Source organism: Solanum lycopersicum, chromosome 9 (assembly GCF_036512215.1).
Source record: "Solanum lycopersicum chromosome 9, SLM_r2.1".
NCBI classification, from domain to species: domain Eukaryota; kingdom Viridiplantae; phylum Streptophyta; class Magnoliopsida; order Solanales; family Solanaceae; genus Solanum; species Solanum lycopersicum.
Genome location: NC_090808.1, coordinates 1,560,543 through 1,587,500, shown reverse-complemented (window position 1 = coordinate 1,587,500; position 26,958 = coordinate 1,560,543). Strand labels below are relative to the sequence as shown.

At 28.6% G+C, this 26,958-nt stretch overlaps 2 protein-coding genes and 1 non-coding gene across 4 annotated transcripts; all 3 read left to right on the top strand.

The window, feature by feature from the left end:
- The first annotated feature begins 1,485 nt into the window (after nt 1-1,485).
- Nucleotides 1,486-8,021, top strand: LOC101251503 (peroxidase 21). 2 transcript variants are annotated; one of them, XM_004246625.4, is made up of 6 exons: nt 1,486-1,612; nt 4,094-4,381; nt 5,063-5,211; nt 5,690-5,878; nt 6,391-6,559; nt 7,440-8,021. In XM_004246625.4, exons 2-6 carry the CDS (start codon nt 4,321-4,323, stop codon nt 7,844-7,846), a joined length of 975 nt encoding a protein of 324 aa, XP_004246673.1. In that variant the 5' UTR covers nt 1,486-1,612; nt 4,094-4,320; the 3' UTR covers nt 7,847-8,021. The 2 variants fall into 2 exon arrangements, with proteins under 2 accessions (XP_004246673.1, XP_025888518.1); XM_026032733.2 differs by having other exon boundaries at nt 1,562-1,612; nt 4,089-4,381.
- A 3,667-nt stretch (nt 8,022-11,688) lies between these two features.
- On the top strand, nt 11,689-14,371 carry LOC101247058 (L-type lectin-domain containing receptor kinase VIII.1). Its single transcript, XM_010327704.4, has one exon. The coding sequence runs from the start codon at nt 12,008-12,010 to the stop codon at nt 14,165-14,167; it is 2,160 nt and encodes a 719-aa protein (XP_010326006.3). The 5' UTR covers nt 11,689-12,007; the 3' UTR covers nt 14,168-14,371.
- Nucleotides 14,372-23,836: 9,465 nt separating this feature from the next.
- LOC101251808 (uncharacterized) lies at nt 23,837-26,476 on the top strand. Its single transcript, XR_011211517.1, has 2 exons — nt 23,837-24,018; nt 26,048-26,476. It is a non-coding gene; the product is annotated as an uncharacterized protein (transcript).
- The last annotated feature ends 482 nt before the right edge of the window (nt 26,477-26,958 follow it).

Genomic DNA, 26,958 nt, shown 5'->3' with positions numbered 1-26,958 from the left:
AGAGGTAGAAATGGAAATATAAATCTAACATGTCACATGCAAATGATATTATTTTTTTTAATTCTTTAATTCATTCCATAATTCAGCACTATCTAATTAAAATCTTCAAGTTGCAAACATTGTAACGTGATTATGTAAACCAAAATTAATGCACAACCTCCTTAAAGTCAAAATAAAAATAAAAAATTAGATCAAATTTGTTAAATTGATCAATTAGTCAACTGAACAAACAAATCAGATCCCGTGAACTAAGTTTGGTCAACTAGTTTATAAAATGCAAGTTACAAATTTAATCGATCGATAAAAATAATTACATTCGCTAGCTTTATATATATATATACAAGATACATATTTTGTATAATAGTTATGTTATATACATTTTATCTTTCAATTTATGTAATACATTTTAATTTTAGTCTATTTAAAAAAAATATAATACTTGTAATAATTGAAAGAAAATTCTGGAGTAAGTCTTTTAGACCTCAAATTTAATTTTTTTTTTATTTCTTAAAATTTATGTCGAATGAAATAGTGTCATTAGAACAAATAAATATATTTGCCGGTTGTTATATATATTAATAGACGGCTATTTATATCAATTTCTCCTTATAAATATTAATAGGCATGTTTGTTTTTAGTTTATTCTGGATCCGGATCTAAACTTAATTTATTTACTATATTTGTTTTTTCTTCTTATTTATCGATTTTTTATATTTTGTTCAATTTCACATAGTCAAATGGTATATTTATCCTTTTATTTGCTTTAGATTTGTCCATTTAGATCAATTGCGAAGCCTTATAATCATCTAGAAACCTTAAAGCAATCAACAATATTTTTCATTCTATAGAAAAAAATAATAGCAAAAAGGATTGTACAATTAAGATTTTTTTTCTAATATTTAATTATTATTTATTTAAATATATTATTAAGTTTTTAAATAAAAAATTAGATTATAAGAAAACAATTTGTCTAAATTATCTAGTATATAGTTCTTTCCCTACCTTCTTTAGAAACTTCTTCTAAGTTGTGGGGAGAGTATAAAAGTCGGATTTGATATGATCATCAATAATAATGATATGTTATATGTGAATTGATGAGTAACTTTTAAAAAAAAAATATTAAAAATGAGGATCAAAATATGCCACTAAAAAACTTTATTCTTATAAAAATACGTTATTAATAGCGCGAAAAAAATAAAATGAACTTCTCATTAGATAAGTGAACAATTGATTGGTTCAATTTCACAAGTAAACCAATAAAATCAAATGCTAGTTCCCATTTTATTGATTAATAAATCAGATTTAGAGAAAATATCTTAATAATATAATAAATTCATACAACTCTTTTTTTTAAACATGCTTGCAAAAGCAACCCTAAATAATGATAACAATCAAGTATCATTGGATGCCTTTTCTATAACTATAGTCTTACCATCTCAAGAAATAATTATAATAATTGAAGATTTATAAAATTTATATAAAAAAAAACAAATTATACAAATTGACCGAAGCTATTCCAATCTTCTATAAATTGATGGGGGCACTATACATCTTTTGTATAATCAACTTCAAAGTCTACTTTCTCATACAACATCTTTTTTCATTCATGAAGGTATGTTTTCTATGCCCCCCACCCCACCCCCACCTTTTTTTTTTGTCTATTATTAATTTTCTACTTGTTTATAATACATGGCCATTTGTCTATATGTTCTTTAACTCAACTCGAATTCAATCGAATTTGTTTTTTCTTGATTTGTATGGGAGAAAGATAAAAGGAAAAATAACGTGAAAAATAGTATTAGTGAAATTTGAGTGTTATGTATTTAGATGATGTAAAGTGAATTTGTAGCCATTGAAATTGCAATTTTAGTCTATGTTGGTACTTATTAAGTTAATTAATGATCATTTTCTATTGATTAAGTAATTAATCTTGTGATTTGAATGTACTTAAGTGGACAAATAGGAATCTTATTATTAGGTAAAAGAAGACAACTAATCCATTTATGAATTCCCCACTTATTCTACCCTTAATTAAGCCAAAAGACAAATTTTAAAAAAATAATAATGAAAGATTTGTCATCAAAATAATAATTGGCTTGGATTTTGACAAAATTATAAATTGGACAAGGTGATTTAATAATTGCTTCCCAAATGACATAGTTCACATTATATAAAAAGTATTTTTATACTATCAGAAATTGACTATTTTAGAGCTATATAATTATTATTATTTATTTATTTATTGATAACTATATCGAGTTTGTTATGCAAATTTTCCTATTATTACAAGATAACTTAAGCTTGATTTAAGTATATAGACAGTGTACATAATTTAAACTAGAATTTTATATTAAAACCCCTACAAGCTTCTTTCAACCACCTAAACCACCTTTTGATGTCATGCATAATATATTAATTTTGTTGTGTCCTCCTTAAAGTAAAATTTTACAAACTTCTATCACATGACATTATACTTTTAAATCATATATAGTTGATCCCTAAATTTTTTCTCCACTAATCTTTTAGTGTGTGCCTACAAGGGAAAACATATTAATTTGCAAAGAGTGACACTTTTTTGTGGTTGAAATTAAAAACAAAATGAGTGGATTAGAAGTAATGCTTTTCACTAAATCTAAGACATTGTTTTACAAATACCAAGTTCTCTTCCCCAACCCAAGTATCACACATGAACCGCCCCATTCAAAACTAAAAAGGAAAAAGAATAAACTTTTATCACCAAAAGAATATAAAGTCACGAGTGTCGAGACGCACTGACATACGTAGAATTTTAATATTTAGTAAAGTATAGTAATCTACATATTGTCACTACTCAATTTGTAAGTGATTTTGGTTTTAAAAATGTGTAAGATCGTACCACTTTATTTTCTATCTCAAATTGATATTATAATATGAGATCATTTCAATAATTCATCATACACACCTCATGCTTATAAGATTTGACCGTTCTTTATTCGAAGTTTCACTCTCTGGTTTAAAGCGTGTACAATTATGGATCGAGAGTATGTTCACAATCACCGCACAGTCTGGAGCCCACTGAGCTTCGCTCTGATACCATATCAAATTAGGCCTCGGGTCTAACTCACCCTTCAAAAGTTTATAACTCAAAAAATTTTCTTTTATCTAATCTTTAAAAGAAATCGCACATTCCATTCATCATCCATACCTAAATTAGTTTTGTTTGTTAAAAGACGCAATTCCTCGCTTCAGGTTGGGACTTATTGATCTTAATCAAACCGATTTAATCATATTCGTACCTAGATAGATAAAAGATCGACCCGACTAGAATTATTAAGTTGGGTCATGATTAATATAAATTGGATCGTTATGAAAATATTTTTTTCAATCTGTATACAGACTGATAGGCTCGATTATAAATAAATATGCAGGACCACATCTTCGACCTAATTAACTCCCAAAAGGCCAAAAGGTTAGGTTAGAGGGTGTGTGTGTGTTAGGGAGGGTATTAGCAATATGGCCCACAAAATTCACAACTTCTAATCTTGTTTTGTCAAAGTTAAGATAACACACTATATGCTTAGCATGCTCAATATATATATCTCAATCAACTTTGTTCAATGATCTTGTTCACAAATGGTCAGTTGCCACTTACATTGAAAACAAAAAAAACTGGTCACTTGTGCAAAATTGAGGTTGACTAGAAGTCTTATCACTAAAGTTATCATATCTTTTAAATTAAAAATGACCATTTATTTTTTTTCTTTCTAATCGTTTAAATTTTTGCAATATATTAATTGTTAACTATATGTTCACTTATCATAACGATTAATTGTTAACTATACTCATTATTTTACCAAATAAAACGATTCAGCTAACAATACAAAGTAAAATGCGAATACATGTTATTTAACGATAACTAAATGATACACATATCTTATTACTATCGACTTGTTTGTAAATATCAAATGCTACTAAATCTTTACTATTATCTCCCTTTTAAAAGGCATATTGACAAGTTGGAATCAGCTCATATATTATCATATTTTGCTCAATGCTATTGTGTGTATGATCTAATTCTAATTATTTTATGTTAAATAATTGTGATGAAGTACAGTTTCATTGAGTGGGACTACAACTAGAGACCTAAAAGTCCAACAAAGTGGCTGGTTTTGGTTGCTAATTAATTAGTGCACCAAATTTTCAAATCCAATATTCCTTTTTCCACTTCAAAGTTCAAACTAGTGCACAATTCCAAAACCATTTGCTACTAAATAAATTGAGCTTTTGGGACATTTCATCAAATATTGGCCAAAGTACAACACTTCATTACACATCAAAGACATGGCCAATTGTTCAAGATTTCTCTTATTGTTATTACCTCTACTTCTTCACATTCATAATGGTACTTTTCTCCTTACCTTTGAAATTTTATGACTTTATTTGAATTACAATGTATTTGTACTTTCTGTCGAATTATGACTAACTATTTATCAAAACACATTTTAAAGATGCAGACTAGACTAAGTGTCTTAATACAATAGTCAAAAGATGTGTGACGGTTTGATTTGCACATAAATTCCGTCGACGTCACAGTTGACTCGTTTATTTTGAGGCATGAGTATTTTGATAAATACTTAGTGATAGTTCTGATATAAAAACACATAAAATATGATATTTCAGATGTGTTTTTGATCATTATCTTCTTTTAAAAAAAATATATTTTTACCAACTTCTAGATAAAGTACATTTGTATTTTGACTTTAGAGATACTTAATCATAATAAAATTTTGTTTAGATTTATATTTTTTGAGGATAAGTGTAAATTTTTTTCTATAAAGTCAGTAAAATTTAATCGATTACATAAAATTATTTATTATATTTCTCGAGAGACATCATATATATCATACTTTTCAGTGCACAAAATTAGAACTTTTTTCTAAATATGAAAGAACAAGCTCTTTCTTTCGCTTCTTTCGAATGCATACCTCAATTAATTTAACAAAATACTTATTATATTTCATCAGTATAAATATCGAGCAACTCTTCATCTATGTATTAACTGTTGAGTCTTAATTAACTGCAGTAAAAAGTGAGCTCCAATTAAATTACTACACAAAGAGTTGCCCAAGAGCTGAAGATATCATCAAAGAACAAGTGGCAACATTGTACCACAAACATGGGAACACAGCAGTTTCTTGGATTAGAAATCTTTTTCATGATTGCATGGTTAAGGTAATTATCATATAAATATTGATATTTTTTTATTCAAAAAAAATTAACTTAAATATTTGCAAATCCAACTACTTAAATTAAAATAATAATGAGATTATCGAATATCGAGTAAATTCAATGATTATTGACATTTCAACCTTCCTTCTTTTATAGATTAATCAAAAGATATATAATTTTACTTTTTTCGTATTTCAGCAGTAACATATTTTTTCGTGAAGTTAATATATGTATATACATGTATAATATGTGAATATATGTATATAATTGGTGTATCATCTATGTGTATTCACTAAAAAAAAAGAGTAATTCTATCGACTATTTATATAAAGATCATTTACTAAGCATTGTTTATCTCAATTGAAAAAGTAAATAACACTTCAAGACCATTTTTAATTTTTTTTATTTTTTTTATTTTTATCCCTTTTTTGTATGTGTTTGATTTAAATAATATATGTTTTTTTTAAAAAAAAATTTGTAGTCATGTGATGCATCACTATATTTGGACACAGCAAATGGGCTAGAATCAGAAAAAGAATCTCCAAGGAATTTTGGGATGAGGAATTTTAAGTATATTGAGACAATTAAACAAGCACTTGAAAAAGAATGTCCAAATACCGTTTCTTGTGCAGATATTGTTGCTCTTTCCGCTAGGGATGGTCTTCTTTGGGTAAGTTCATCTAAAAATTTACTCTGTTTTCTATTTTCACGATTCGAATTTAAGTTATATATACTGAACATCAGAGTAGTAAGTATATAGCAATTATTGTCACGTTTTCAATGTCTAATGTTGTTGTATAGTTACAATTATTTGCATATTATGACTATAGAGATTTCGCGTGGTTAAAAATTAATACAAACACAAATTTTTTTGCAAGAGCCGTGTTATGAATGATCTTATTTCACTTTTCAGAGAACATTATTATATATATATATATATATATATATATATATATATATATATATATATAGTGTGTTTCTGCGACACTACTTCCCTTAAGGTGTCTCTACCCTCTAGGTTCATACTAAGAACCCTAGACGTTTCATATATATAATTTAAATTTTAAACTCAAACATTTATTCTGATAGTGCAAGATTTTTTTTTACATAATCTATGTATATTTATTTTAATCTGTTGTAGCACGTAATCAAAATTACTAAATTTTAATTTATGTGATACAGTTAGGAGGGCCAATAAAAATTGAAATGAAAACAGGAAGGAAAGATAGCAAGGAAACTTACTTTTCAGAAGTTGAGAAGTACCTCCCTAATCACAACGATTCAATCTCATCTGTGCTTTCAAGATTTCAATCAATTGGTGTTGATACTGAAGGAACTGTTGCTCTACTTGGTAATCAACTCTCTAAACTCTCGTTTAATCATAATTTTTTTAAAAATAATTAATTATACAAAATTATGTTTATTTCGATCGAAAAATTCATGTAGAGTTCATTCTTAGGGCCCGTTTGGATGGACTTAATAAAAGTAACTTTAAAAAAGTACTTTTAAAAGTTATGCGTTTGGATAAAAGTGCTGAAGTTGCTATACCAAACGTGAAAATGGAAAAATGGAAGAAAGAAATGTTAGAGTTATGTGGATAATTTGGAGATTGTATAAAAATATTAAGGGCAAAAAGATAAAAATGTGGTCAACTTAAAACAACTTATAAGCTAAAAAAAAAAACACACCTACCCCAGCTTTTAACTTTTGGCTTAAAATAAGTTATTTTGAGTATTGTCAAACAACTAAATAAGTCAAAAATCAGTTTTTAAGTTAGTTTGATCAGCTTTTAAGCTGAACTAAACAGACTCTTAGACAATAATTTTTTCTTTTACGTATCTCCACTTAAATAGTAGACATTATAAGTTTGAGGCAGTTCTCAACCATGTAACCTAAGTCACAAATTTATGAGTTTCCAATTTATGCACTTTGGTTAAAAAAATAACTATTCATATAAATTTCTTTTTTTATTATTTTAATCGAAAAAAATCATCTAGAGTCAATTGTTAGAAATAGTTGCAACTTGCAACTATGTAACACAAAGATAATAATTTTGTCTTTTTACGTATCTCCACTTAAATACCAGACATCACTAACTTAAGTCACAAACCCCTTGACCTTCCCAATTATATTTAAGCACTAGAAAACTTATATATAAAAAATCGAATTTAACGCTTAATATTTATCAACTAACACCTAATTGTCTTTTGTTTCATTTGGAAAAAAAATAGGGGCTCACTCTGTAGGACGAGTTCATTGTGTGAACTTAGTCCACAGGCTTTACCCAACAGTGGACCCCACTATCGATCCCGACTACGCAAAGTACCTTAAGGGTCGATGCCCGTCACCAAACCCTGACCCGGAGGCTGTTTTATACTCAAGATTTGATCGCGAAACTACGATGATTTTAGACAATATGTACTACAAGAATATATTGAACAAAAAAGGGTTATTAATTGTGGATCAAGAATTGGTTAGTGATCCAAATACTTCACCATTTGTGGTGAAAATGGCTAATGATAATAATTATTTTCATCAACAATTTGCTAGGGCTATGCTTATTTTGTCTGAAAATAATCCACTTATTGGAGATCAAGGTGAAATTAGAAAAGTATGTCGCTATGTAAATAGTGCTTAGCGGATATTTAATTGTTATGTAATGTGGTTGTAATTTTTTTTTTAAAGTAGGATCTCACACGAGATGCTTATCATCTGCGGGATCAGCTCGTGGTTGCATTTGTTTTGTTGTATTGTTTTTTGTTTGTGTTGTGTTGAATCTTCAAGTGAAATAATAATAATAATGTTCGAATCAAGTGTACTATAAGCGTGTTACATTGTTATGTCGTTTTCTTAATGATAATATGATGGTGTTCGAATCAGTTTGTGAGAAGTGTGAAGTTAGATTTGTAAGAACATTTGACAAAATGGTTAATAATCCAACTACAAGAATATTTTGGGCCTCAAAGGGCTTTTAATTGTGGATCAAGAATTAGTTGCTAATCCAACTACTACTTTTGTGGAGAAAAAGCCCAAAAGGTTGTTGATAATGGATACTTGCCTAATTCTATGCTGATATAATAAGATAATTTTCAAGTCAACTTGCGTCTCACTAGATAGTTTAATCGAGTATCTGTTATTAGTAGCGAAGCTGCGAAGCTATCGTTCAATTTACGATTTTTGATAGAATTTATGTTGATTTTAACAACTCGAACCCCATTCAGTATTTGTGTTAAAAGTCTACTTAATATAACGTTGTCAATTTAGAGATAAGTATGATCTCAAACGTTTTAATCAATTCGTTTACATAATATATACATTATGTATACCTTTGTTATATATACATATAAAATGCATTTGTTTGGGTAAGTATACATATACTATTTGTATTGATACACCGTGTATATCATTGATATTTAAAATATGTATATTTCCATTATATCGTTAATAAATTTATTGATCAAAAGGTATATATCCGTAACATTTCATAAAGAATGCAGGGGCAAAAGTTGAGCATCCACTTCAATCAACCCACTATATCAGTAAGATTGGACATTAGAAGGAGACCAACTATACATGAGCATAGACACCTAATTGTGGGCCATTTTATATGTAGTGTGGGCCTCATAATCACTTCGCGCTAAAATTACGTGGATAAGTAAATATATGTTAGTTATTAGCGTATATAATTATAGTTTGAATTAATTATCACTCGCAACCTCTTTTCAGCTATAATTACGTGTGCCTCTCTTTCCTCTCCCAATCTCACCGTCTCTCTCCCCGCTCTTTCAATTTTTCTCGCTATACGTATATATACCAATTACATATATACAATTATCTGACATATATAAAAAAATACAATTTATCTCTCTGTCCTCTCTCATTCGCCTCTCTCGTCCCTCTCCATGTCTCCCTTTCCTTTCTCCTCCTTTTGATATTTTGCTTTCTCTCCAATCTCCTCTAGCCCGTTCACTCACTGCTTAGTAGCAGCTAATTACTATAGTAATGAAACCTAATTAAGTTATTGTCTATTTACGAATTTTTCTCTTTGATAAATTCCTTTTCATTTAATTTATCTTTTAAATGAGATCATTTTTAAGATTCATTTAATTATGAAAAAATTCCATTTTTTATTTATTGTTATTTTCTCGTATGTCTGGCTGTTCAAGCGTCCTCATTATTTATAGACGTCTTCTTGTTGGGAAAGACAAGGCACTAACAAAGAATGCCTGACAGGATAACAGCGGAAGAATACCCAAGTCTATACTTTCCCTTTTCGATTTGAACCAAGAGAAAACAAACAACCACAAGCAATATGATAGTAAGGCAGCAAGTAATTCAACCAAACAAATATAACAAGACAATAATAAACCAATCACACAAGACACCAAGATTTACGTGGAAAACCCTTCGATGTGAAGAGTAAAAAACCACGGGACCAAAAGCTCCACTATAATCACCAAGAGTTACAATATTGTTCTCCAAAATTGGCCACAAAACAAAGTGCCAAACAACGAGCAACAACAAAATAAGATTGCACCAAATCTAGAGAATTAAAGGAGCAAAATCACCAATTTCGCAGCTACTGTTCACGACAGCAAAACTGAAGCTGCAGACCACCAAATCCAGCAAAATTGTTATTTTCTCGTATGTCTGGCTGTTCAAGCGTCCTCATTATTTATAGACGGCTTCTACGCTCAAAACATTGTTGCAATTCTTTCCTTTCAATTTTAATAGGTGTGCATAGAATCCCACGTTACAAGTCTTAAAATGATATAGACGTCTTCTAAACCTTATTTATTTATTTATTGCGCTCTCAGTATATTATCCTCGAACAATTTTTCTTTTACTTTACGTATATTTCCATTTTTATGTTTGTCATCTTCTATCATCTCAATTTTTTTTATTTTTTTTTGAGGAAATATAAGAAGTTGGTTAGTCCATAATACAATAATTAATTATAGTGGTTGGTACATGTCATGAAGAAAAGAGAAAAGACGATAGTTCACTTCCAAGTAAAGTGTTCTATTATTGCCAATATTCATATATTATTATATATTATTGAAAAAAAATTATTTATGAATCTTGAGATCAACAAAATTTAAAGTGGAATGAATTATCTTAAGAAGTACGATTAGTTAATAAATCATAATTTAAATTAATCAACATGGAGGACCCAAAATCTACCATACTATAATTAAGTTAAACTAATTAATAAAATTAAGTTACAAATTAATCAACAAAACTCCAGAATAATCAAGTTCTTGAGTTAACAATTGACAGAAAATATCATACTTTTTTAGTCTGTTTTAAAAACAATAATCTCTTCTTTTTTCTTTTTATTTTTATAATTTTTTGATTTTCTGGTTTATTTTAAAATTATAAATTTTAAAAATATTAATCTAATACGTTTAATGTATTATTAATTTAAAAATCACAAAATTTAAAAATATTTTTTAATTAAAATTGAGGGAACATTTATTACACAATTATTTCTGCTTATAACGTCTAAGTGATTTAAGTATGATATAAATAAATTGTGACATTAAGACAAAATATCACAGTAGATTAAGTGACATAAAATTTAAAATTTATCACGGTTATCTAACTCCCATTATAAAACATTAATTCTCTTCTCTAAAGTCCCACTTTAATGTACACTTTCAATTTATATGGTAATAAAATTATATAGCATTGCATGGAAGTAAATTATTTACATATAAAATTAATATAATATTCAATTTATAATATATAAAAATCTTATTATTAATGCATGAATAGGTTATGCGAAATATTATATCAATGTTTGTTAATTCTAACAAGCTATTAAACGATCACACATATTATCATATTTTCAAATATTAATATAATATAAAATACATTTCAAAATATTTTTTCTCAATTTCAATTTATATACACTTTTTTCTTTTGAGTCAAAGTGCCAAAAAAAGTATTCGTTTTTATTTTTATTGAAACTTGATTAACAGAAAGAAAAAACTTCTAAAAGTAAGTAACTAGACAAACTTTAATAAGAATTATTCGATAAAACATAACAAAGACTTTTCTTTACTCGTAAAAATATACGTTTAATAATTAAAATCATATATTTTAACTCTTGGAAAAACGAAATGCAACATCATCAAAAGACTATGACCATTGCTTCTTTAACCAAACAAACTTTAATAAGAATAATTCGATAAAACATAACAAAGACTTTTCTTTATTCGTTAAAATACACGCTCAGTAATTAAAATCATATATTTTAATTCTTGGAAAAACGAAATGCGACATCATCAAAAGACTATGATAATTACTTCTTTAATTAAATATCTCGATTCGAGCTCTAAACCAAAAAAAAAATTTGCTAAAAAATAATTATACTCAAATATAATTTTATGAACAATAAATCCAAATTAATCGAACTCTATTAGCTCGCTATGCCACTACTAAAACATGGGGCCCGACATATAATAAACATAAGAAGAAATATTACCGTTATATCAAACACGTGTATCCCAACCGCCATCACTCTGTCTTCTTCCCTACAATTCTTTCGATTCTCTTTCTTCTTTCAACTTTCTCACTTTTTCTCAGCTCAAATTACCACTTTTCATACTCTTTCCACTAGTTTTTTACCCTAATTAACAACCCATTTTGCTTAAAAGCTTCAATTTTTCATACAATTGAGCTGTAATCTCAAATGGGGTTTTTTTAAAATCCAGAAATGATGTAAATTTTCTCTTGAATTTGTGTTTTTCTAGTGAAAATCTGAAAAGGGTTAGTTTCTTTTTTTTACATTTGAATGGAGATTTACTCATTACTAGTTGTATTGCTCTGTTTCTTTGCTGCTTTAGCTGCTGCCACTGAGTTTGATTCTGGTACTTTAACTCTTAGTAGTTTGAAGCTTTTAGGCGATGCCCATTTGGGGAATAATACTATAAAGTTAACTCGTGACCTTGCTGTTCCAAATTCTGGTGCCGGAAAAGTTTTGTATTCTAAACCAGTAAAGTTCCGGCAGCCGGGTATTGATTTTCCGGCGAGTTTCTCTACGTTTTTCTCGTTTTCTGTTAGTAATTTGAATCCTTCATCGATTGGAGGTGGGTTGGCTTTTGTTATCACGCCGGATGATGAATCGATTGGTGATTCTGGTGGCTATTTGGGGATTTTGGATGCAGAAGGAGGGCAAAATGGGAATTTTGGAGTTGAATTTGATACACTTATGGATGTTGAATTTAAAGATATTAATGGTAATCATGTGGGTTTAGATTTAAATTCAATGATTTCAACTCAGGTTGGTGATCTTGATTCTATTGGTGTTGATTTAAAAAGTGGTGATTTGGTTAATTCTTGGATTGATTATTTTGGTTCAACAAAAAAATTGAATCTTTATGTTTCATATTCTAATCTTAAGCCAAAAGAACCATTTTTATCTGTTACAATTGATATTTCTGAATATGTAAATGATTTCATGTTTGTGGGGTTTTCTGGTTCAACACAAGGGAGTACTGAGATTCATAGTATTGAATATTGGAGTTTCACTTCATCATTTGATACAAATCCTAAATCTCCGCCTGCAGCGGGGGCGGAGCAGCCTCCGCCCCCGCCAACGGCTAGTTTGATGAACCCCACGGCGGATGTAACTACATCCGTCACATCGCCCCCTCCGGAGCAGCAACAGATTGCTCCGGCGGAGGCTAATGGTACTGCTAATGCAGTACAGAAAAACAGCAGCAAATGTCATAGTAGTTTTTGTAAGCAAGGTGCTGGTGCTGTTGTTGGGGTTGTTACTGCTGGAGCATTCTTTCTAGCTTTAGCTACATTGGTACTTATTTGGTTGTATTCGAAAAAATTCAAGCATGTGAAGGCTTCAGAGACTATGTTGCCTTCTGATATTATCAAAATGCCTAAGGAATTTAGTTATAAGGAGCTTAAAATCGCGACGAAAGGGTTTGATTCGACTAGGATTATAGGGCATGGTGCATTTGGTACTGTCTATAAAGGGATTTTGTCCGAGACTGGTGATATTGTTGCGGTAAAGAGGTGTAGTCATAATGGACAAGGGAAAGCTGAGTTCTTTTCTGAATTATCGATAATCGGAACACTTAGACATAGAAATCTTGTTAGACTACAAGGATGGTGTCATGAGAAAGGTGAAATCTTGTTAGTTTATGATTTGATGCCAAATGGTAGTCTTGACAAGGCGTTATTCGAGTCGAGAATGATCCTCTCGTGGCAACACAGGCAAAAAATCTTGTTAGGTGTTGCGTCTGCATTAGCATATTTACATCAAGAATGCGAAAACCAGGTGATACATAGGGATATCAAGAGTAGTAACATTATGTTGGATGAAGGGTTCAATGCAAAGTTAGGAGATTTTGGACTAGCACGACAAATCGAACACGACAAGTCCCCCGATGCAACGGTAGCAGCCGGTACAATGGGGTATTTAGCACCAGAATACTTGTTAACAGGTAGAGCAACTGAGAAAACTGATGTGTTTAGTTATGGGGCAGTGGTTCTTGAAGTGGCAAGTGGAAGGAGGCCTATTGATAAAGAAACAACAACAAGTGGTGTTGGATTAAACAGCAATTTGGTTGAATGGGTGTGGGGATTACACAAAGATGGGAGTTTACTATCAGCAGTTGATTCAAAATTGAATCTTGAGTATGATGAAAAAGAAATGACAAGAGTGTTGTTAGTTGGTTTGGCTTGTTCACATCCTGACCCTATAGCTAGGCCAACAATGAGGGGGGTGGTACAAATGTTAGTAGGTGAGGCTGAAGTACCAATTGTACCAAGGGCTAAACCATCAATGAGTTTTAGCACATCTCATTTGTTAATGACATTGCAAGATAGTGTTTCTGACTTGAATGGTATGATCACACTTTCAACTTCTTCATCAGAAAACAGTTTCAATGGTGGTGGTGTTGTTGGTGGACATGATGGAATGGACCTAGTTTAGTTCAAAAATCAAGAAAAGGAGCTTTGGATGTTTAACTTTTTGTCATCTTTTTTGTTTTGTTGTTTGGGGGTGTGAGCCCTTATTAGCACAAAATGTTTTGTGCATCGAACTGTTTTTTTTTTTTTTTTTACAGATTCATTAATTATATGTATGTAACAAAAATAAGCATTTTAACTTATATATATAATCCAAATTTTCTCCTTTTTTTTTGTTTTGCTGTCTACGTTTACACTTGATGGGTGCTACTCTTATTCTCTTATTAGAGCGGAATGTTTTGTACATCAAATTAGTCTTCTAAACTTGTATAATAGTAACTAACAAGGGTTGTGAAACAATCTTTCATTCTTAATCGAGAGGTTTCGGGTTCGAATTCTCTTGGCTACAGAGTCGCCTTTGTTAGGGAACGCTTTACCCCTAATGTGAAACTTTCCAGCGCGAATTTGAGTTTTGTCGGGCTTCAATTCGAGTTTTGTCGGGCTTCAACGTGGATACCGAACACCGGATGAAAACCAAGGATAGAAAATTTATACAAGGGGTTCTAAATTTTCTCTTTTTTTTGGTTCAGTTTAATAAAAAAAGAATGTAATACATTATTGAATATGCTCCTACTCTAATCAAGTGATATTTCATCTCAAGTTCATAAAGAAAAAATGTCAACTTTTTTAATATTTAGAAGTAATTTAACATTAATTTTTTTTAATTAATGACATAATCTTATAGAAGCTAAGGGAATTTTGGAATAACGGCAGATTCGTTTATGTGTAACCTATTTTTGGAATAATGATAAATGATAAAATTATTTTCATATAACTTATCTTGAAATAACGATAAACTTGTTTTCATGTGACTTATATATTCACACGATTCAAATTATGGAATCGACTAATACTTACATTCGAATAAATTAGACACATTATGCTCTTTGGTGTGGGATCTATCCTTGATTAATCGATATGATAAACATATAATATTTCATGAACTAAGGTGTCCTTTTTGAGTGTAGTCTTTTCTTGGTCATCGCTGTGATGAACGCATAATGTTTTGTGAATTAGATTGTTATTTCTAGTTACATAATTTTATGGCCACAAATATCATGACATATTTAACATCAAAAAAAATTATTTTCTCTTAAACTATGTATATAGTTAAACATGTCACCATAAAAAAATCTATGAATATATGGACTATGGCCTAGTGACAATGGACATACCAAACTAAAAAAATGGTTATTTATTGGTAGATGCTATTTAGAATATTGTTCAATGTGAGATAGGATTTTGACATATATATATATATTTCTTTTCTCTTCTTATTATATATATATATATATAATAATATAATATATAGTTCCTATGGATAAGTTTTCTCAATATGTAGTTATTTTAGTACTCTCACCAACCTAGCTTTTATACAATGTCTTGACAAAATTAATTATCTTTCGTTTTCAATTTAATTTCTTTTCCAAAGGAAGGATGACAAGGAACGTTCGATATTGTGTTATATCTAAATTAAATCGAATTTATTTCCTTGTTGGATGATGTGTATTAAAGAAAGAAGCGGTTTTCATCGATTTTTTTTTTTTATATTTATAATTCAAACTCAAGAGTTTTATATAATAAAAAATTATATATAGAAAAAATTTCAAATACTAATTGACTATATAATGAGGAAATGATTCTATTTTTTTAATTTTTCTATCGAATTCACGCAGAAAAGTTTCATATCGGGGGATTGATTCATCATTTAATTGTAAAAGCATTTAATTTTTTTATATGGTGATAGTAAATTTTTGTTTACATTATGTAGCTAGAATGGAAATACACCTTTATATATAATATTTCTTTATATTCTGATACCCCTTAGGCGAAATTTTAACTCCGCCATTGACTCGATACCAACCCTCACTTGAATTAGAAAGTCTCATTCTAGGAGCAATTGTTTCCTAATATATTTTATTTTTTATTTATGAGGACTCAAAGTCAAGAACATTAATAGTAAAATTTGTAATTGATTAAGAGTAAGATTAGAAATATATTTTGTATAATGTAAGAAGGGGACCATGATTTAAAGGTATCTTTAGGTTCAATATGGGACAAAAAAAGTGCAATAATTCAACAATTTGGTGGAAGGGTACTTTTGAAGACTAAACTTTTGAAATGAACACTTTGATTGGAAGCAAGTTTCATGTTCAATTTATAGAATCAAAATATTATCATATTCAATATGGTATTGGTAGATGTTGCAATTTAGAATTTTACTTTGTAAAAAAGGAAAAAAAAATGAAAAAAGTTACTTTTGGTAACTTTTTGTCATAGGTTCTAACCTTTTTATCATCAAAGCTTCTTCAAGGATAAGAACAATGAACATTTTAGGCTACCAAGCATCTTCAAATAGGAGCTTTGGATACGAAATTATTTTTGTTAATCAGTGTTTTATCTCTTAATGTGAGATTGGTCTATACAAATTTAAATTTTATCGTTTTTCAATATGTTGAATGGAAAACTACAATAACAATATACGTATTATAATTTCATAAGTAAAGTTTAGTAAAGGTAAAATGTATGCAGATCCCTACTTAAAGGGATAAAAAGTTTATTTTTCATAAACTTTCGATTCGAAAAAAAAAACATATTATTAAATTGAAAACAAACAAGAAAATATATTTTAGGCTAAAGTATAAAGACATAATAAGATGCATATATCAGGATAAAATAAAATTTCTTAGTTTTGTGCAAAAAACTTGCACCAGAACCTCTAAAATAATAAATTCTTATCAGGTGAAATAAAAATTTAAAAAAAAAAATTACGTTCAATATTTATATATTTTAACATCGAAAAAAATCATATTTAGAAACTTTGAGCTTAAACTACAACAATTTCAATAACATTTTGCATATAAATTTATTATTCGTATTAAAAATACTAAATTCATACGAAGAATCAAATTTATAACTTCATCGACACCCTTGTTGATATACTAAGTTGGAGATTATATTGTTTCTAGATGTGTAAAAAGTATAGATACTGTACTAATTTCTCCGTTCAATAATAGTTTTTCAGTACTATACTATTTTAGGATGTTTAATAATATTTGTCTATTTTGTAAAATTAATAGATAATTTTAAACTTCATTTCTCATTTTTTATTATATTTTTTAAAAACAATATATTTATTATAACAAAATAACTATATATAATTACTCCTCTATTTATAATTTCTTAATTAGTATATAAATAAGTATTGTTGGACGAGAGGAGTAACAATTAATCAAGTTGTTACATCAACATAAATTGACAAGTAAGAAACTATAATTGGATTTAATTATAAATAGGGGATAGTTAATGGATTGTGTTTAATGCATTTTGACTTTAAATAACTCTTTTTTAGGGTAGTGATGAATTTGAGTTTGTTAACCTGTCAAATAAGACTTTTTTTTAGCCAATAAAATCACTCAATTGAAACTTTAAAAAAATCATATTAATTTGAGAAAAATCGTTTCTTTATAAATTGCTTTAAATTAAAATATTAGTCCGTCTTTTTCTCCTTAGACACAGTGAGAGTGCAGAGTTAAAAGGGTAAAAAAAATTGTCAAAAATTTTAAAAGAGCATATTAATTTTTTTAAAAAACTAAAACGGTAAAATCGCTCACCGTGTAGCGACTTTTACCTTCTGAAAAAGCGAAATCGCTGCAATAGCAGCGATTTCTTAAACTTGCTTTTTTTAAAAAAAAAATTAAACAAATCGCTTCACACCGAGCGATTTTCAAAAAAATAAAATAAAATTTGTTTTATAAGTCGCTGCTTCTGCAGCGACTTGCACTAATTTTTTTATTTTTTTTATTTTTTGCTTTATTTTTTTTAAAAAAATTTGATTCAAATTTTTGTTTAAAAAAAAAATCATTGCCAGCGATTTTTAATTAGTTTTTTTTAAAAAAAAAAAATCAAATCGCTGTAAAGGCAACTATTTACACTTAATTTATAATTTTTTTTTTGAAAATTGAATTAAATCGCTGTAAAAAAAATTAGCCGATTAAATTAAATTTTCAAAAAAAAATAATAAAATTTAAGTGTAAAGCAAAAAATGTGTTAATTAAGAATTCATTTTATAAACACATATAAAGATCAGTCCCAAAAAATGTGTTAATTAAGAATTCATTTTTTTAAAAAAAACTTAATTTAATCGGCTAATTTTTTTTTGCAGCGATTTAACTAAATTTTCAAAAAAATATATAAATTAAGTGTAAATCGCTGCTTTACAGCGATTTGATTTTTTTTAAAAAAAAAACTAATTAAAAATCGTTGTCAATAATTTTTATTTTTTAAAAAAATTGAATCAAATTTTTTTTAAATAAAGAAAAAAATTAAAAAACTTAATGGAAGTCGCTGCTTCTGCAGCGACTTATAACAAAAGTAATTTTTTTATTATTATTTTGAAAATCGCTCCGTGTGGAGCGATATATTTAAATTTTTTTTTTAAAAAAGCAAATTTAAGAAATCGCTGCAATTGCAGCGATTTCGCTTTTTCAAAAGGCAAAAGTCGCTACATCGTGAGCGATTTTACCGTTTTGGTTTTTTAAAAAATTGATGTGCCCTTTTGAAATTTTTGACAATTTTTTTTACCCTTTTAGCTCCGCACTCGACATAGTGATGATATATTTGGATAAAAAGTTAATAAATCATTTTTATTTCGTAAAATCTCAAATATTTTGAAACAAATTTGATTTGTCAAAATATTACAACGATTTAAATTATTTTTAAGAAAGTATTTTTACGCAAAGTGGAGAAAACATAATATTTTCAATTCCAAATTGACTAAATATCATCGTCTCTAAATTCTCAATCCCTTTCACTAACGGTAGACAACAAACAGAGAAAAAAATGTCACAAATTATTAGGCTGCATTTTGTTTTGGATCGTTCACTTTATATTCAATAGTTATATTAGATTCAAATAAATTAATTTTTTTTAAAAAAAAAATCATATCAAAGATAAAAGCACATCCTCAACAAAAGGTTATTTCATGCAAATGGCTCATACTTTAAAAAATTTATTTAAAAATAGAAAAATATTTACATCACCACAATCTAAGTGGATTATTAGCTATTCTACCAAACAAAACAAAATATAAAAAAGCAAAATATTTTTTTTTTAATAAAAAAAGTGTGTCATCTAAACAATTTAATTAGGGTAGCATTTACCACTTACAATAATAACAAACTCAATAATAATTTAAAAGCCTTTGGAAAGAAAAAAAATATTTGTCTCCAAAGAAAAGTTTCAAATTGAGCATCATAAGAAATTATTTTATTTTTTTTGTGTCATGAAACAGAAATATAGATTCATCGTACCACAAATATTATTTTGTACTTATATTCTCTGCAAAAATTCTCCTTTTTTACTGACATAAAAGCATACAAAAATTAGGTGAAAATTCTCACATGCACACAAGTTAGGTGAATCTAGAAAGTGACAAATATAATTGGACAGTTGAAAGCATGTTAGCGGATACGGAGTTAAAATTTTAAGTTTACGAGTTTTATCGTCTTTTAAAAAAATTGATGAATTGTTGATAAAGTATAAAGTATATAATTGATTATGCCAAATTCATAATCGAAATGTTAACTTACCTTATATTGGATCTTTTCTATGTCTCGATCGAATTTGCTTAGAATATTATATGGAACGGAGTAAAGATTCGTCTCACCTCCTATTAGTTGTTCAACAAAAAAGAATTGCCGAATTGAGTTAGACTATAAAATTTGTAACCGTTGATCTCTTTCTTGAAATGACGATATTGGATGATGGTGTGAAAAGAACTTTCTGATCTCAATGTTGTGTTCAAAAAATCGTTCTTATTTAATATATCTTAGGACGAAGTAAAGGCCTCGATCTGAGCAAAAGTATGATGTGTCCAAAAATTTGAGATCGTAAATGAATTTGAGTACCATTTTGAATCGACTCTTTCGTGATAAAGTCTAATTGGATTGTATAAGTTTTTGTTATTTGGGCCGACAGAATTGGGCTTTGCCTATGGTAACTATGGATCTTATGATCGAGGGTCCAGTTGGGCCTATATTGAAACAGAAGTACCCATTAATTAACCCAAATTAAATAGATGAGTTGTTAAATTTAACGGAACTTTGTATAATTTTCAGGGAAATTTTTTAAAATGTCAATATTTTAGCATTTAAGAGGACTCATTAGCAACAATTTCAATATTTAGTAAAAATGTCATTTTAGTTTGTTATGTATCTTATTTATGTTTTTATTATTTATTTTTATTTAAAGAATATAATTATTTAATAACAAAAAGGAGAAAATTGAAGGGGAATATTTCAAAAAAAGGCAAGCATCCTTAATTTTCTCATCAGTTACATTTTCAAATAAAATTTAAATTTTGTTATTTTTTCTCCAGAATTTTTACCTTTTTAAAATTATATTCATTCCACAATATATTCTATTTATATTTATTATAGTTTTTTATTAGTTTGTATTCATTCCAATAGGTATGCTGATATAGTCATTTAAGAAATATATTTGTTTTTTCATATATTTTTTCCCTATATAGTTTTTTTTCTTCAAAAATCATGTATGTATTCATTTCAATATGTATTTTATTTGTATTTCTATTTATTCTAATTTTTATTTAGAATTTTGTATAATAATATATAAAATACATAAAATTAGTATGATGAAAAAGTGAATGAAATATAAAATTGAAAAGAAATAATTGAATATTTGGTGTACTCATTCTTAAATAAAATACATAACTAGTTGACATACCTTTAGAATAAATATAAATTAGAAAAAAATGTCAAATTCAGTTGACATACCTTTATTAGTTTGTATTCATTCCAATATGTATGTCAAATAAAATGTAACTATTTAAGAAATACATTTGTATTCGTATATATTTTTCACTGTGTATTTATTTTTCTTTTCAAAATCTTGTTTCCTTTTCTAAGTCGTATTCATTCCAATATGTATTTGTATTTGTATTCGAATACAAATAAACTAATAGAAAGTTGTTCTTCTTATAAATAAAATACATAACTAGTTGACATACACTTGGATGAATACAAATTAGGGACAAATACAAGATTCATAAACCATGCAACATGAAATTTTTAATAAATACAAATATTGATAGTATAAATAGTGATTTGAATACAAATTAAGAAAGCATACCAAATTCTAAAAAAGAACTATAAATACAAAACAAACTAATAGAAAATTGTTCGACAACTATCCGATCTTCGTCATCTTTTTCAAGATCCTCATGAGTACACAAAGATTCTACATTTGCGTTTTGAAGTTGAGGAAGGTTTTGCACACCAATGAGTCTTGTAAATGTTCTTACCCTCTTTCTTCCCTCATTTTAGCAGCGGATCATACATTATACACTATTTGTTAAGTAATAAATAAATTAAAGGATGAAAAATCACTAGAAATTGGTTGATTTAGATGAATACCTCTAGTAAGCCTCTTGGATTCAGCCATTGGAGAGTAAACCATAACGGAAATTGAAAAATATAAACAACATTTTTTAAGATATAAACAAAAATAAAATTAGAAAAGAAATCTGAAAATAGGATAAAGATTAAAGATACCTTAATCAAAGGGATTCTTGTTGATGTAATTTTGGATTAAAACAACCACCAAAATATATGGCAAAAAAATATTTGCAACTTCAATGTTGGAGGAAAATCAGAAAAGATAACCATGAGAGAGAGAAAAAATTAAATGGGAGAGAGAATTAACAATTTGAAAAGATAAATATGAGAGAGAATGATAAGAATTAATTGAAAAAGAGAGATAAAATAGGAAGAAAATTGGGACACATAAATTTTTTAAAATAATGACATTTTTGACATTATTGCTAATATTTATAAAGTATGGATATTTTTACTTAATATGTTATTTATTTTGACTAGTATACTAATTTTTCCTAATTTTTATAGTGTTAAACTAATTAGATCGTATTCTTACTCTTTTTTTCAAATTTAGAAATTTCCTAAATTTAGGGAAATTTGAATACGTTTCGAAACATCTGATACATCACATTCCGATTTAAAAAAAAATCCCTCAACGTTTCAATACATTTAATTTCAATTTTAGATACATCAATCAACGTCATAGTATATCGTGTAGAGTGATTTATTCAAGAACATAGTGTAAGTTCCATTACATCATGTAAAGTGATACATTGATCGATACATCGCGTAAAGTGATGTGTCCTAGAATAGGAGAAAGTATTTTTTTTGTAAATTTCGAAAGAGTGAATTTTTGAAATGACAAAGATAATATATATATTAGAGTTTTATAGCTATAGTTTAGAGAATTACGTTCTATAGCTATATTTATGTTTGTTATGGAGCTTATAATTTGCATAATTTGCTAAATACGTCTAATTTATATACCAATTGATTAGTTTATGAATAAATTCATTAATACAATTGCATCATTCGTATATGAAACGTTTCAGGTTTTTATATATTTATATATGTATACGGTAATGTTCATCTTTAATTTCAATAATTACGTTTGTATATTAGATGCAATTTGCATATGTAGATGTATTTTTTGTTAGGCTTGTCTATTGTATATAAAATATATTTGTAATTTGTATATGTATATGTTCTTTGGAAAAGGATATATGTGGAATCTGTATACAAATAAGAAACAATATAAGTTGTAACGTGTATAAGTATATGTTCTTTTTATTGTGCTTTTAATTTGTATATGTATATATATGTATATAAATAAAAATTTGTATTAATTGATTATGCATATGTATATGAAAGTTCATGATACTAAGAAAAAAAAACATAAAGTTAACTTATACACATTTTTGACGGTTATCTGAAATTTTTATGCCACAATCAAAAGCGTGATGACAAAAATTTTAAATTGAAAACTAATGTGAATGAGATATTTTAAGAAAAAATAGTGTAAATGGGGAGAGAAAAGATCCGCTTTGATTTATCTAAAGAAACATACAAATATACATTTCATTTTTCGATTTAGGTTCAATATAAGATTGTGGGTTCCGTCAGATGACACAATATGCAGAACTGTAGCAGTGAACATAAATAAATTAAGCTAAAGCCATAACATTACATTTAATATGATTCATAAAATTTCCCCCTTTTTAAATTATAGAATTTTTTTTAAAACATAATAAAATAAATTGTACACTTAGATAATTTTACCGAAATTTAAAAGAATCAAAATAAATTGAGTTCGACCCGTTCAAAAATTATTTAGCTTGAAATAAAATAAATAACTTATAGTATGATTCTCTTTTATCTACCTAGACTATAATTTTCTTTTTTATTACATATTTCGATATTGAGTTGGTCAAATTCATTTGTTCTCACGCGATAAAAAATATACACAAACTTGTATCGAGGTGAACAGAAAGTATCACACAAATGTGATAATTTAGATATAGAAAAATGAATATGCAATATATGAATTTCACAATTATCCTAATTTATGTGTATTTTTTATTATTAACTCTACTAAAATATATAATTATCGATATAAACATCGTAAACATCGAATACGAGTAAAGTATTACATAGTTTTGGTGAGTAAAAACGGACGAAAAGGTTTTTTTGGGGGCCAAAAGAAGATAAAACAGAAAAGAGAGGATTTGTTAGCAAATAATCATAAATGTTTAGTAAGTATTAAAACACCTGTCATATTTACCATTTAGTCCAAAACTGAAGTTCATTTTACTCCTCCGTCTCTTACTCGACGGTATCGCCTTCTCCGTCGATCGGCGTTTGAAAATTCGATTTGTTTCTCCGATTTCAAGCCATGGATTTCGAAGATCATGATAACGTGGTACATTTTTTCTTACATATCTCACCTTATTAAACATATTTTTTTGAATTCTCTCATTTTCATGTTATTTCTTACCGGATCTGCTTTTATACGTATGAATTTGTCGTTGTGCTAGTGTGATCTGACACTATTTTAGCTAGATATCGTTAATTCGTTTTTTTCTGTAAACGGAGGTGTTACTGTTGTCCGAGTTAGGTTAAATTTGTTGAGATTTTGTGATACAGATATGTAAACAGTTCAATTGTTAATGGAGGAATTGGTTGGGATCTTCGGAGGTGTTTTGGGGTAAAATTTTGGTGTTGGAAGTAAAGAATGTGTGTTACTGTTGAATTATGTCAAATTTGCTGAAAGTTTTTGTGATGAGGGATATGTAAACAGTGTAATTGTTAATGGCAGAATTGGTTGGGATTTGCGGAGGTTTTTTTGCAGTAAATTTTTAGCGTTGGTATTATAGAATTTGTATTACTGTTTGAGTTATGATAAATTTTCTGAAAATTTGTGATAGGGATATGTGAACAGAGTAGTTTCTAATGGTGGATTTTCCGAGCTGTGTTGGAGTAAATTTTTGGTGTTGGTAATATAGACCGTGTGTTACTGTTCGATTTATTTAAATTTGCTGAAATTTTGTGGTAAGGATATGTAAAATGAGGTTTTAAGGTTTGAGTTATGTTAAATTTGTTGAGATTCCTTGATGTGCATATGTAAACGGTGTAATTGTTTATGGAGGAATTGGTTCGATTTGCTGTGGTGTCTTATGGTAATTTTTGGTGTTGGAAATATAAAATGTAGGGAATTGTAGGTTTATTCATTCGGTCTGGTCTGAGCTGCTACAATATTTTTTTTTGGGTGTGATCTGTCGCTTGTTTTAGCTTGATATCGTGAATTCATTGTTTTCTGTAAATGGAAGTGTTACTGTTGTTCGAGTTATGTTAAATTATTTGAAATTTTGTGATACAGATATGTGAAAGCAGTGTCAGTGTCTGTATCGGAAGTGGTTTGATTTTCTAAGGTGTTTTGGAATAAATTTTGGTGTTGGAGATGTAGAATCTAGAGAACTGTAGGTCTTTTGGATGTGATCTATGGTTGCTTGATATCATAAATTCATTGTTTTCTGTGAACGGAGGTTCTATGGTTTGAGTTATGTTAATATTGGTGTGAATTTGCAGAAGTTTTTGTGGAGTAAGTGTTTGATGTTGGAAATAAAGAATATAGAGGGCTCTGCATTTATTCATTTATAGTTGTGCTATGTATCAAATTTCTGTCCGGGTGTGATATGTCACCTATGCATATGCTTGCCTAGATATCATGAGTTCATTGTTTTCTGGAGGCTGAGGTGATATGGTTCTTATATGATAAATTTGTTGAAATTTATGTAATATATGGATTTGTAAACAATAATAGTTTAGTGTCGGCACCGGTAAGAATTTTCTGTTTTTTCTCCTGGAGTATATGTTTAGTGTTGGAGATGCACTATGTAGAGAACCATAAATTAAGACATTGGATCTTCAAGAGTTTTGTATTAGTTATGAAGTAGTTATCTATCTAAACATATTCTGAGACATAATTGGACAAAAAATGCAAAGCCCAAAATCCTCTTTATGTTTGGACTTAAAATCACCCCTTAGGTGGCAAGTGCAGTAATAGTCCTCCATGTGTGTGGAACTGGTCCTTTCTTTGTCCAAGTTGATTGTGTGTATTAGGTGTTATGAATATGGTTCTTGGATGTTATTGTGAACACAGATACTTGGAGCCACCCACCCTCACAATTTTTTTTATGGAAAATTTGGTTGAGCTAGACACTGGTGGAATGATATTTGTTGTACTACTCTTCTTTTTGGGGTTGTAGTCTTTTTAACTATTTCCTTGGTCCCATCATAATAGTCTAAGGTTTGTGCGAATTGATTTTAGATTTAGGGAAAGAACACTTCGTGGGCTAATTTTTTTTTTCTGTATCTTTATGAACTCTTATCCTTTCCTAATCACAGATATGGATTAGACAAAAATTTACCTTTGTTCTCTTTTCAAGCAGAAGAATATGGCTAAGGACGTTGAAGTGAAAGGATTCAACCCAGGATTAATTGTTTTAATAGTTGTCGGTGGGCTTCTGTTGACATTCCTTGTTGGGAACTACTTGCTTTACATGTATGCACAGAAAACCCTTCCTCCAAAGAAAAAGAAGCCAGTTTCCAAGAAGAAGATGAAGAAGGAAAGACTGAAGCAAGGTGTTTCCGCACCTGGAGAATAGATGCCCTAGACACACTGCGGTTAATTCCCTTGTTCATCTCGTGGAAACTATGTGAGTTCATATTTAGTGCCCCGTTGTCAAACAGATGGTTGGACTTGTTATCATTTTCAATTTCCCGTCATCATAGTTAGAGCTCTCAACTTTAGAACTTGTTAATGTGTAGAATTTTCCCCTCTTATTTTCATGTTAGCTGCCGGAGAAGTTGTTCTGCAAGCTACTGATTTCTCTATTCTCTACCCATAACACCATTTCCCCCTTTTGTTTTTTTTCTTTTGATCATGTCTGAATTTCTTGGGAGGTTTGTGCTTCCTGCTTCTTTCTTGCGGTAAAACTTATCCGCAACGGTGTTTACACCAAGCCAATACATGCATGCCATGTGTTTAAATTTATAGTTCATTTGAACACCCGGTTTGGGTAAGCTTTTTCCTCTTTCTTGGGTTGGGATAGTTGGTATAAAGGGCGTGGCCTAGTGGTCGATGAAGCGTCGGATTTCGAAAGTACTCGGTTACTTCTTTTCATTAGCTTAGACATGTAAGCCCTAGTTCCATCAGTCAAATTCCTCCAAAGCTCTCTCCATTTACTCTCGATGACCCACCTACTTTTGTGAACTCCATTTGTGGAATCACACTATATATGTTATTATATTTCTTCTTGATGACTTTCGAGTTGCCAATAGTACCTCATTTGACTCAATA